The following is a 12,990-nucleotide window of genomic DNA, read 5'->3' on the forward strand; positions in this document are numbered from 1 at the left end:
TCAGCGTTGGGCTGTGAAATTATTTGAATACCCATGTCATCATTCGCGGTTTTTGTCTTTGTTCTCTTTGAGCAATATGTAAATTACAGATGTTTGTCTTAATGTGGACTTTAATAGCACCCACGTAAAATATTTAGTGTGAAGACTAAATAAATGTTTGGGGTGGGTTTTTCTTCTCTATTTTTATTTCAGTCCTCAACTCCTTTGATTCAGACTCTGGGAACTTCTCCACTTCAAACCAAATGATATACAGTCCACCAGCCAACCAGTCCAGCAAGACAGCAAGCCCATTTTTCCAGTGCAAGTTCTGTGTACGCTACTTCAGATCAAAACCCCTCCTTAGTGAGCACACTAGGAAGGTCCACGGTATTGCAGGAGATGACGGTGCACTCATTGCTTCCAAGCAGTTGGGCTTCGATGTTACAGTGCATGAAGGTGTAGAGAAAGTGTACTCCTGTCAGTATTGCGCGTACAAATCTCCCCTCAGAGTCCGGATCCTGAAACATCAGAGGATGCATCACAAGGATGGCACATCGGGGCACTCAGATTCTCCCGCCGAAGCAGATGCGGGAATTCTGGACGTGGACTCGGACGCTTCGTCTTCAGAGCAGCAGTGCCAGGGCTTGCCGGATGACCATACAGAGCGGAGCGTTCTGGAATCCATGATCAAGCCTCAGTGCGGAGGCGGCTTCGACTGCGAGTGGTGCGGCTTTCAGACGACGCAAAGACAGCGGTTGTGCGATCACATCATGAAGAAGCATCGTAACATGGTTAAGATCATGGTGTCGTTACAGCAGCCCAAAGCAGAAGGAAGTGCAGGATCCTCCAAGTCGGATTCTGCTTCGTCACCAAGAAGCACCCCAACGTCCAATCTGATGCTAAATGACCTAAGTGGAAATGAAGGCTCGTCGGTGAACCCCTCTTCTGTGACAGGGCACACGTCACTGAAGTCCGCACCAGGGCTGACAGATTTTCAGTATTCCCAGATCACAAAAAAGATACCCAACGCCACTGGGTCTTCCATACTGTCGGAGAGAGTGAGCTTCGGAATGTCAGACCTCTCCAACTCGGGAGCAGACCTGGACACCAGCGTGCTAAACGATTCGAGGAGCAGCTCAGAGGACGAACTCTGTGAAATGGACGATCCCAGTTACGCCGACCCCGTGTCTGCTGATGACTCAGCTAAGATGCTCCTGTCAGAGGAGGACACCACACTTCTGGAGACGAAAGGATTTCCAATCAGAAGACATCTGAATAAGTTCCAGTGTCCCTTCTGTCCCCTTCTGACCACGCATTGGCAGAGTATCTCTCGTCACATAGAGAATGTGCACTTATCCAGTAAAACCACCCTATACAAGTGTGACCAATGTCCATTTCTTTGCACCAATCCAGTTAAACTTGGCACACACAAGGAATGTCACGGCGGGTCCTCCACTGACTGGGACCTAGCCAACGAAAGTCCAGAGGGCCAGAATGAAGACTTGGAGCCGGTGAATGGAGGTGATGGCAGTTCTAAAGTCAATGGCAAGAAATCTGCTGCTGAAGAAGACCAAAACTCTCATCACTGTTCACTCTGTGACTTTTCTTCTGCAACACCGAAAGGGTTACGCGTCCACCAGCAAAATAAGCATTCATACTCTGAGGAGATGCAGGCCACAAGTCAAGAGGGTTCATCCAATGAGCAGCAGGACTCAGAGTCTGAATCGTACGGCTCTTCAAACTTTGTGCAAAAAACTCAAACGTCAATCCTCGGATTTTCATCCAGAAAGCACCTTATTGGGAAGACGGCCAGGAAGTCTATCAATGACTTGCCCTTGGATCTGTCTCCTGTCAAGAAAAGAACAAGAATCGACGAAATTGCAAACAACCTTCAAAGCAAGATCAGCCAAAGCCAGCAGCACGAGGACGTGATTAACATAGAGGACATGGACGACGAAGAAGAGGAGAACGAAAACCATGTTGATGAGAAAAAGGAAAGAGAGAATGCTGAAATTCAAAGTCGCCGTTTCACTTATAACACACAACACCTGTACATCAGGAAATCCGCCGGCGCCCAGGCTGAGCGCGGCGTTGGCAAACGAAAGCGCAGCTTGCAAACAAAGCTAAGCTCAAGAAATGTTCCCATCCAAGTCACTGTTTCCGACGATGAGGACAACGGTTTCGGCGCCTCGGTAGAGTCTAAGGCCATTCAAGAGCAGAGCGGTCACGACAGCAGAGAGGCGTATCAGGAGAATGCCGAATACACAGAGGAACCTGGGAACCTTTTCTACTGCAAACACTGTGAGTACCAGAACAAATCGGCACGCAGTGTGAGCACTCATTACCAGCGCATGCATCCCTATATAAAATTTAGCTTTAGATACATTCTTGATCCAGAGGATCAGAGTGCCGTCTTCCGTTGTCTCGAGTGTTTCATAGAATACAACAACTTCAGTGACCTGCACCAGCACTACATGGATCATCATCCGGAAGCTAGCAACGTTCTCAACTTTAATCAGCCAGATTTGGTGTACACGTGCCGCTTCTGTTCGTACACCAGCCCGAATGTGAGGAGCCTAATGCCCCATTACCAAAGAATGCACCCTTCTGTAAAAATCAACAATGCCATGATATTCTCCAGCTACGTCGTTGATCAGCCTCAGAAGGGTGCAGCAGAGTCGCAGACACTGAGAGAAATCCTGAACTCTGGGCCCAAGAACTTCACAACCTCCACGTCCCGTTCTTCATCCAGTCCTGCACTTAAAAACCTGTGCAAGGCCCCTGACTCCAGTATGGACACTGAAGCCTTTAAGGAAACTCTTGATGGAAATGTTGTAGTTTATGACTGTGATATTTGCTCCTTCGCAAGCCCTAACATGCACTCAGTGTTGGTGCACTATCAGAAGAAGCACCCAGAACAAAAGGCCTCATACTTTCGCATTCAAAAAACGATGCGGGTCATATCCGTAGACCGAACACAACCGTCCACCAAGTCAACTTACAACCTCTCCAGTACGCCAAAGTCTTCGAATGTGGTTTTGCCCTTGGGTCTGGATGAGGAGGTTTTCTACTGCAAACACTGTGTTTACAACAATCGATCCGTGGTGGGTGTTCTTGTTCATTACCAAAAGCGACATCCAGAAATCAAGGTAACGGCAAAGTACATAAAGCACGCCCCTCCTACACCAGGGCTGATGAAGCTTATGGACGAGTTACAAATTTCTCCCCCTAAACAATTTTTGAAGCAGTTCAGCACTAACGCGGCGGAAGGGTCCGGCAATTCGCACCCGAAAGGAACAACAGACAAAGGAGAGGGTGAAATACTGTTTTTCTGTCAGCACTGCGACTACGGGAACCGCACTGTGAAAGGAGTGCTGATCCATTACCAGAAAAAGCACAGAGACGTAAAAGCAAATGCAGATCTGGTCCGGAGACATACTGCTGTAGTTCGCAGTCGGAGAGAACGGGCTCAGATGATCCCAACAGGAAGTTCCACATCCACCATGACCTCGGCGACAGACGCTGAGAAATCAAGAGCCCTTAGGTCTTTAAAATGCAGGCACTGCGTCTACACCTCTCCCTACGTGTACGCCTTGAAGAAGCATCTGAAGAAGGATCATCCCACTGTGAAGGCCACAGCCATGACCATCCTGCACTGGGCTTACCAGGACGGTGTCTTGGAGGCTGGTTATCACTGTGAGTGGTGCATCTACTCCCATGCTGAGCCTAACGGGCTGCTCATGCATTACCAAAGACGACACCCAGAGCACAACGTGGACTACGCATACATGGCCAGCAAGCTGTGGGCAGGTCCGGACACTTCCAGGCAAGGGGGCAACGGCGACATCAAGCATTACCAGTGCAGAGATTGCGCTTTTGAGGCTTGTTCCATTTGGGACATTACCAACCATTACCAGGCTGTTCACCCATGGGCTATCAAAGGCGATGAGTCTGTTCTCATCGATATCATCAAGGGAAACAACACGCCAGAGAAGCTGCTACCCCAAATGGGAAAGGGGACTGTTTCCATTTCCAGTCAATTTAGCAGTCACCAGTCTGAAGAGGCCACCATGGAGACCAGCAGGTCCGCACCTGAACGACACTCCCACTTTTCCTTCTCCACCACCTCCTCCATATCAACCAACCCCTACCAGTGCACCGTGTGCCTGTCTGAGTACAACAGCCTGCATGGGCTCTTGACCCACTATGGCAAAAAGCACCCAGGCATGAAGGTCAAGGCGGCGGACTTCGCACAGGAAGCAGACATCAACCCCAGCTCGGTTTACAAGTGCAGACACTGTCCGTATGTGAACTCGCGCATCCACGGCGTCCTCACACACTACCAGAAACGCCATCCGCTGGTCAAAGTCACTGCAGAAGACTTTGCAGATGACATCGAGCAGGTGCAAGAATTGATAACCGACGGAGACGAGCGATCCAAAAGCCAAAGGCAGGGTTACGGTGCCTACAGGTGCAAGATGTGCCCTTACACTCATGGCACGCTTGAAAAGCTGAAGGTACATTATGAGAAATATCACAATCAGTCGGCATCAGACATGTTCGCGCTGTCACACCGGCAGTCTCCCGCCAGCAGGGACGACTCTGTAGCTGAATGCAGCGTGACGGAAGTCTCCGAGGTCGACTTTGACCTCGCTCTCTCGGAATTTGCGAAGGGAGAGAAGCACGCCGTGTTCCGATGTCAGCTTTGCAAGTATTTCTGCTCCACCAGAAAGGGCATAGCCCGGCACTACCGTATCAAACACAACAATGTCCGGGCCCAGCCAGAAGGAAAAAACAACGTCTTTAAATGCGCCCTGTGCTCCTACACCAACCCCATCCGCAAAGGCCTCGCTGCTCACTATCAGAAACGGCACGATATCGATGCCTACTACACGCACTGTTTGGCCGCATCCAAGTCCGTGGGGGAGAAGCCCAATAAAGTGATGGTGCCCTTGTCGTCCGGGGAGGACGGTCCCGCACTGAGCGAGGAGCTGAGGCAGGCCGTGGAGCGCCGCAGGTGCTCTCTCTGTTCCTTCCAGGCGTTCAGCAGGAAAAGCATCGTCTCGCACTACATCAAGCGCCATCCGGGCGTGTTCCCTAAAAGGCAACACTCCAGCAAACTGGGGCGGTACTTCACCGTCATCTACCCCCGCGAACCGGAGAAACCGGCCACCGGCGAGGACGTCGAACTGGTGGAGGTGAAATCGGAGGCCGATCAGGAGAGCGATGTGGAGTGGCTGCCGTTCAAGTGTCTCAAGTGCTTCAAGCTGTCGTTTGGCACCGCCGACCTGCTCGTTACACACTACAATGGCTACCATGGCAAAGAGCTGAAGCATGACTTTGTCACCATTCAGAGCCCGGTGGAGGATGGTGCTGAGCTCTACCAGTGTGTTCACTGTGAAATCAAGTTCCTCACGCTCCCGGAGCTCAGCGCACATCTCATGAACCATAACGAAGAATTCCAGAAGCGAGCCATGCGGCAGGAGAGGCGGAAGCAGCTCCAGAGCAGACAGAAGACTGCGGAGGCTCCAGAGAACAGGCCTGAACACAAGGTGAGCGACGTGTGCAATTAGAATGTTTTCATTTTAGTCACCAGATTTCCAGCGGGAGGACGTTTGGTGTTAAAAAAGATTCCGTGTCTAATTTTGCTGCTTCTTAAAGGATTTTGTGGTGGAAAACATTTAGCAGTGACATTAGGGAAGCTCTCAAAAGTTGAAAGCAGGAAATGGCAGCGGTAGAAGCAGTAGGAGGAAGGTGGAGGAAGCCGCTTGTCAGTTAAGGTTAAGAAAAGAACACATCACGTCTTTGAAGCTTCTACATTGGCCCAACCTTCAGCACACCTTTTTTTTGCCAGCCTACTACAAAGAACAACACAATCATGGTGGTCTCTATGTATTAACAGACAAATTCTAGAAAGAAAGAGGGGGCAATGGATGAGACTGATCAATGCCTTCCAATAAATGGCCTGCCATTTATGTCAATAAGAAATGTGGCTAAGCAGACTGTTAGATTGCAGCATACACTTATGAGTAGCTCTCTACATGACAGCATAGCTCAGATTCTCATATTCTCCCAAAAACAATTACAGCCAGTAGTCAGCAGTCGTAGTGAAAGAGTGGTAAAGACGTCCCCCCGTTGGCCCTGTTTGAGCCTGAGCACCATGTTAACATGCTAACTGGCTCGGTCCCTGCTACTTCCTTGTTTGCTCTGCAGGGGGACACCTCTGACAGAGCTCCTATTGGCTACAGATGCAACTTCTGCGTTGAGATGCACCCGACTCTTAGAGCGATCTGCAACCACCTGAGGAAGCACGTTCAGTACGGGGAAGTCAAAGAGGGCCATGTCAAGGTAATAACATCCCGTGGCTGTTAACGCGCTAAAGAAGTAAACATGCTAAAGCATGACGGGGCAGTTGCTCTGTCATTATCTTGTGGTTCAGAGTTCAACCGGAGTTTAAACCTGAGTGAACCATGTGAGTTTTTAAACTCCACTGCTGGGTCCTAGAGCACTCCGGCTTAAAGCTCACTTGTGGATTAAACTAAAATCCAACTGCTGAGTCATTTAAAAATCATACATCTGCCACCAGATGTCACTATATCTCAGGTTTAACTGAGGTTTATTTTAAAGCCACTAAAATCAGTTTTACTGAGGTTTAAGGCGAGATTTCTGTCACTAAAGTGCATTTTCAGCTCAGATCTTTATGCAGGCCTTTAGACCTCACACCATAATGTTGTGTGGACTTCATGGCATGTTTTAACTTAATGGTGTGCTGTTGAATTAAACACACCGAGGTACCATATGTACGAAGAAACTAAAATTGACCTGTGTTTAGGCAATCACTATTATTGACACTATTATTATCAAAGAGGGAAACTGTTGCTGACCCACAACTCATCACTTATTTAAAAAAAATATTTTAAGCATTTCATTCCCCGTCACCTTTTCCCCTAAGCGTGCGCGCGCACACACACACACACACACACACACACAAGGAAGAAAAATAAGACCCTGGCCAGGCTGTATAATTAAAAATGATTTGCGATCATTGTTAAATGGAACACATTGCCTGCGTGGTCTTCATTATGGGCTCTCGTGTGCTGTAACTCAGCCAGTTGTGCAGGTGCGCGTGACCGTGGTCCCGGTCGATAGCCACACCGCACAGGACCATGCTAGCAATGCAGCTCACCCTCCGCGGGCTGGTCTGCAGTCCCAGAGCGAGGCAGAGCCGCCTTTTAAGACGCTGAAAGCCATTTCAATGCAGTGGCGCGCTTCCTCGTGACTGTTAAATCACAGCGGGGCCGTCGGCGACGTGTTGACAGGTACCAGTGCAGGGTAGCCTTGGTTACTGAGCAGCAGAGGGTTGTCTCGGTCACCGAGCAGCAGTCCACTGTAAACCCCTTCCTCGAGTCGTGCTTTAAGCTGGCTGCTGTCAAATATTTGTGCATTATGGGTCCACAATTAGCACCAGTGACATGCGCAGACTTTGTCGTTTGTATTGTTGTGTTAGTTTCGGCCTGAACCCAAATGGGCCGTTATTGTGTGCTGTGAAAATTGTGTCTTGGTATTTAAAATCAGATTTTTTTTTAAATTGGGGACATTTTAAAAAGACATATTAAGTTAATATTATGTTGACCGACAAATTAGAAAGCTTTTAAACAGTAAAATATATACTACTTATGTACTGCACTTCAGGGGAATTTTTCATGGGTATTGCTTGTTTTGACAGAGCAGTCAGGTTTAATTTAACGCACGGGTAGGTGTTAAACCTCTCGAGTTACCGGTTCAGCCACACCTATGCTAAAACGTAACTAAACTGCTGCTAATCTACTGACAGAGCAACCACCCCAAACATGTTAAAGACATAGAACACGATGAGGAAAGTCACCAAGGTGCAATCAGGGCTTCCATTTAGCCCTACTCATCGTCTAACAGGAGCCAGATTAGAATTATGATAGTTTCTAATCTAAACTGTAGTTTTGCATTGATAGTGTAGATTAGTTCAACGTTAATCTTAATCTGCCTTTATAATAGGTTAGCCATGAGCTAAATCTCAGTTAACTGACCACTTTTGGGCTCTAAATGAATTTGGGGGGGAAAAAAATTTACCCCCCAAATTCGAGATGATTTTTAAAAATAATTTCTTCATTAAATGTTACGTTTGCCACATTTAATTGGGCATGTGTAAGCCATCTTGGGCCCATTTTGGCTGGCCTGGGTCCACTTGGGTCATGTCTGGGCCGGTCTGTGCCTGTATAGGTTGGACCGGAGCAGTCCGAAGCTCCAAGCCTTCTCCCGGGGGCCGGTGTTCTGCGCGTCATGGACCCCCCTGGGCGGGCACTCCCACTCTGCTGCATTCAGGCCTCACTGGCTCTTATTTGGACGACTAAACAGCTGCAGTTCAGCTAAGCGAGATTCCTCCGGGCGGTTACAAAGGACTGAGGATATTGAGAGAGCGGGATATTGCATCAGCTCAGCTAGGTCGTGTGTGTGTGTGTGTGTGTGTGTGTGTGTGTGAGAATGTGGGTGCATGTGTGTGTCAGCACTGCAGCACCGTTACAAGAAAAATCCTTGAACTTTTAGTGAAGTTCATCGCACAATCAGGTTTAAATGTTCAAATCTCAGGAGCTTGTCCTGTAAGGTTCTGTTTACAAACTGCAAGTATAAATCGATACCTCGTTTTTGAAACATTTATTTATATTGCTATTTTATTACAAATTTAAAAGGATGCTAGTGTGGATGGAGTGAGACGTGGTTGGAGTTTGGTGTTGTATAGTTGGAGTGAGATGTGGTTGTGTGGCTGGAATGTGGTGTGGTTGGAGTGGGATGTTGTTTTTATGTTTCAGTGTGGTGTGGTTGGAGTGAGATGTGGTTGTGTGGTTGGAGTGAGATGTTCAACCTCTGCTCAAAGTCAGGCTGGCTTACCACAGATAGCAGCTTTATTTTGGGTTTTTAAATCATGGATGGCAGTCTGTGTTATGATGTTACAGAAGTTTAGATAACTTTGAATAATTCAGTCTTGTTAATTATTGCATTTTTCGTTGTATCTACTTTTCCTACATCTAGCCAGTACTTAGGCCTCTTGTCTTTGTGTAAACGTGTGTGTACAGCCCAGACTTTTCCCTGTAGAGAGCAGACCCCGCTTGTCCGCTGGCCTGCGGGAGTGCTTGGCGCCTTAGGAAGCAGGCATGGACGCCAGGCATATGGGCCGCGGGAGTTGGTGCTCAGGGAGGTTCAGACTGTCGAGTCTTTAGGAGCCAATGGAAGATACTAGTAGAACATAAAGGCTAGTGGGGACAAGTTAGTGTGATCTGATATACACCACCTCACCCTATCTGATGACGGTATTATTTACGGGCAGACATATTAATGCTTTTCTGTTTTGTATCCATGTGTTTTTTGTTTTTTTTTCGTGGGTGGGCAGGATTTGCCTCTAGGTGTGTGTTTGGGTGGGTGGGGTTTCCATGTACTGTATTCATAACAGATCATTCAAAACACTCTCCCTCTGTGTCGCACCCTTTCTCTGTCTCTCTTGGTCTCTCTCGGTCTCTCTCTCCCTCACTCCTCCTCTCTGACATTCACAATGAGTTTACAGTACAGTATCTGTGTGTGTGTGTGTGTGTGTGTGTGTGTGTGTGTGTGTGTGTGTGTGTGTGTGTGTGTGTGTGTGTGTGTGTGTGGTCGTATATAAGGCTGTGAGTGTGTGTTATTTATAGAAGGCTAAAAGGTGGGGTCAGGTCAGCTTGCCGTCTCCCTCTTATTCCTGCGTCTTGTTCAGGCATAAGGGACGTGATGGTGGAGGTGAAGGGATCTTTTATCTTTATAATCAAATGCAGCCACAATTAAACCACTGCCAGCATAAGAACCCTGAAGACACACACCAGACCATCACTCTCAGTGGCCACACTGGTCTTACATATGTACTTCGCATGTGTATGTAATGAAACGTACTGAGTCAGGACCAGTCTAGCTAAAACCGCCCCTCTGTGATTCAGGTTAATTCCATGTATAACCGTAACGGTTTCCCTTTCAAAGCAGGAAGTGGAGGAGGTGCCAGTGGCCGACGCCATAGGCAACGGCAGCGTGGAGGACGCGGTTGCCGTCGACGCCGCCCACTCGGATGAGGGAGACTCCTTGCTGGTCACCGCGGAGACAGAAGATGGCGGGCCAGTGGTGTGTGGCGCGGGGCAGGAGAAAGCGGGGCATCCGTGCGGCGTGTGCGACCGCGTGTTCATGTCTATGCAGGGCTTGCGCTCCCACGAGAGGAGTCACTCGGCAACGGCGCTGATCAGCCGAGGAGACAAATACAGCTGCCAGTACTGCCAGTTCCAGTCTCCATTCAGACACAAGTAAGTGGGGAAGGGGCGGGGCTAGGGGAGGGGCGGGGCCAGGGGGAAGGGTTGGGTCACAGGTACAGTGCACTGGGTGGGCGGCTTGGAGGCCTCAGGCTGTTTGGGTTTGGAACGCGCAGGGTTTCCGGTTCAGTCATGTCGCCGTCACTCTGCTTCACAAAGAGAGTCACTCCGTCTGCGTGTTTGGCGTGTTTGATGCGTTAGGCGTGTTTGGGGTGAGGTAGCTGGCCTCGGGAAACGCTTGGCCCTTGAGAAGCATGTAGGGGCACAGCCCTTTCCAGGAGCTGCACTCTGTAAAACTTGCGAAAAAACTGAGACTGACTGACGTTATGTGCTGCTCTGCTGACTCAGTGCGGTGTGGTGTGGCGTTAACAGATGCAGGGTAGGAAGCAGGAGTATTTGTGGTTAGAAGGTGCATGTGAGTGTATCTCCATAACACCATACTGCATGTACGTGTTGAGCTCCACCTGTCTCCAAGGTTCTGGTGGTCTGACTGTCTCCAGGGATCAGTGTGGTGCAGTGGGTTACGGTGTGGATCAGGGTTCACACGCTTCTAATTTCTAGTATATCTCCAAAATGTCAACCTATATGAAAAAACTGTTCTGCTCTCTAGAAAAACAAACAAAAACAAACGATAAACAAATGTGAAAATGGATGTTGTCAGGATTAGGGTTCATCGCGGTTAGGGTTAAGGTTCATCAGGGTTAGGGTTTATTAGGGTTAGGGTTGGGGTTCATCAGGATCTGGTTAGAATTAATTAGGATTAGGGTTAGGATTCATCAATGTTAGGTTTAGCATTTCTCAGGGTTAGGGATTCTCATGGTTGGGGTTCTTAAGGACTCGCCTGTATTTACACAGGAACAGGTAGAGCACAGCTTTGGAGTGTGTGTTTGTAGTGTCACACTGCTCATTGATTCTAGAGTGTGTGTTTTGTAGTGTAATTTTTTAAGTCGATGCTGACACATTTCTTTACTTAGGGAGAGTCACATTCCAGAATCAGTGTAGCGATTGTTGACTGCGTGTCCTTTTGTGTTTTAAGAGTTAGGTTTTACTCCTATGGTTGTATCTTTCTTACTTCATGGTCATTGATTATATAAATGGTCATTGATTATATATGTACAGCACTTTAGTCGACCATGGTTGTGTTAAATGTACTATATAAATCCATTTTGCCGTTCCTTGCCTTACACTGGCCCGCACTGAGGCCTGAGGAGTTCAGGCATCCAGAGGCCTGATGGGATACCTCCTCCACCAATTTATGACGTCTCCACCTGTAGCTCATGCGGCCATGATTCATACGCTGGCACTGCTGAGCGACAGTTGAGTGCCTTCTGTTTTTCCACAAAGCTTTAACGTGCTCTCTCTCTCTCTCTCTCTCTCTCTCTCTCTCTCTCTCTCTCTCTCTTTCCGTTCTGTTTTCTCTCTGTCTCTTCCCCTCCCTTTCTGCTTTCTATCTCTGTCTGTCTCTCTCTCTCTCTCTCTCTCTCTCTCTCTCTCTCCCCGTCCCTGCAGTTTGGACAGACACGTGCAGTCTCACCACGGTCACCACAAGCCGTTCCGCTGTAAGCTCTGCCCGTTTAAGTCTGCATACCTGAGCCGTCTGAAGAGTCACCTTCACAAATCGCATGCAGGTAACGCCTACATTTTTTCGGATAGTTCAACAGTTTTTTTTTGTTGTTGTTGTTGTGTTTTTTTTTTGTTTGTTTTTTTAGGTTAGGTGTGTCAGGCTTGCCTGCTTAAAACAGGTATAATGTGAATAGATCAGATAGACCATCATGGCATCATGGGCTCTCAGTGGAGAATTGACAACACACTTATTTATAATGTAACGTGCAACAAAGTGGCGAAGGTTATGGATAAATATGTATCTGAGTAATGCAGCTGTGCGTCTTTGTGCACAGCCAATGTGTGAGTGCTTTAACTGCGTTTAGTCTGGATGAAATGTTAGCTGAACCGATGTGCAAGTGTGATGAGGAGTGAATGAAAGTCGTTCTCTCACATCTGAAACAATGGAGGTGAAAAAAGTGTGTGTGTGTGTGTGAGTTGGGAGGAATGTCCACCACATTGCATCACTCTCCTTACATCATCAGAGGCGTGTGTGAGAGGGCACTTGCATGTGTAAGTATGTGTTTGTGTGTGTGTGTGTGTGTGTGTGTGTGTGTATAAAGAAGTTCATTGCATACTAATGCTGGTTCATTCTGTGAAGTGGGAAGGTCATTGAAGGACACAGGAAGAAACGGCATGTTTGAGCACAGCCACCAGCAGTCCTCCATTCACCCTCCACCCTGAATCTCCATCCTCCACCCTCTGGCCAGGCACTGGGCTAGCACTGGTTTAGCGCTCTCAATGCAACCAGTGCTGAGGCACAAGAATGCAAACCCAGTATTAACATCCGAGTACTAGCAACCCAGTGCTATTTTAGTGCTAACCCAGGCCTATGCCACAAAAATGCTAACCTAGCACTTTCTTGACATAGTACTAGCACTGGACTAGTACTGGGTTATCAATGACTCTGCTGGGCTAGTATTGGGTTAGCACTGGATTAAGGCTGGGTTAACCTGGTTTAACCCTGGTTTAACCCTGGTTTAGTGCTGGGTTACCATAACCCATAGAGTTTGGTTAGCATTGGGTTAGCACTGAGGTATTGCTGGTTTAGTGCTGT

The 12,990-nt window shown here is 48.1% G+C and overlaps 1 protein-coding gene and 1 pseudogene across 1 annotated transcript in view; both read left to right on the forward strand.

Annotated features, from left to right (window-relative positions):
* LOC118240651 overlaps positions 1 to 12,990 on the forward strand; it is a 659,061-nt pseudogene that overhangs the window by 287,290 nt on the left and 358,781 nt on the right.
* znf462 (zinc finger protein 462) overlaps positions 1 to 12,990 on the forward strand; it is a 48,151-nt gene that overhangs the window by 26,314 nt on the left and 8,847 nt on the right. The window contains exons 3-6 of the mRNA XM_035521481.1: positions 193 to 5,531; positions 6,193 to 6,327; positions 10,012 to 10,325; positions 11,841 to 11,959. Of these exons, the coding sequence (XP_035377374.1) occupies positions 193 to 5,531; positions 6,193 to 6,327; positions 10,012 to 10,325; positions 11,841 to 11,959 (5,907 nt within the window). The remainder of the gene's footprint in view (positions 1 to 192; positions 5,532 to 6,192; positions 6,328 to 10,011; positions 10,326 to 11,840; positions 11,960 to 12,990) is intronic.

The sequence above is a fragment of the Electrophorus electricus genome, chromosome 22 (assembly GCF_013358815.1).
Source record: "Electrophorus electricus isolate fEleEle1 chromosome 22, fEleEle1.pri, whole genome shotgun sequence".
Classification (NCBI taxonomy): Eukaryota; Metazoa; Chordata; class Actinopteri; order Gymnotiformes; family Gymnotidae; genus Electrophorus; species Electrophorus electricus.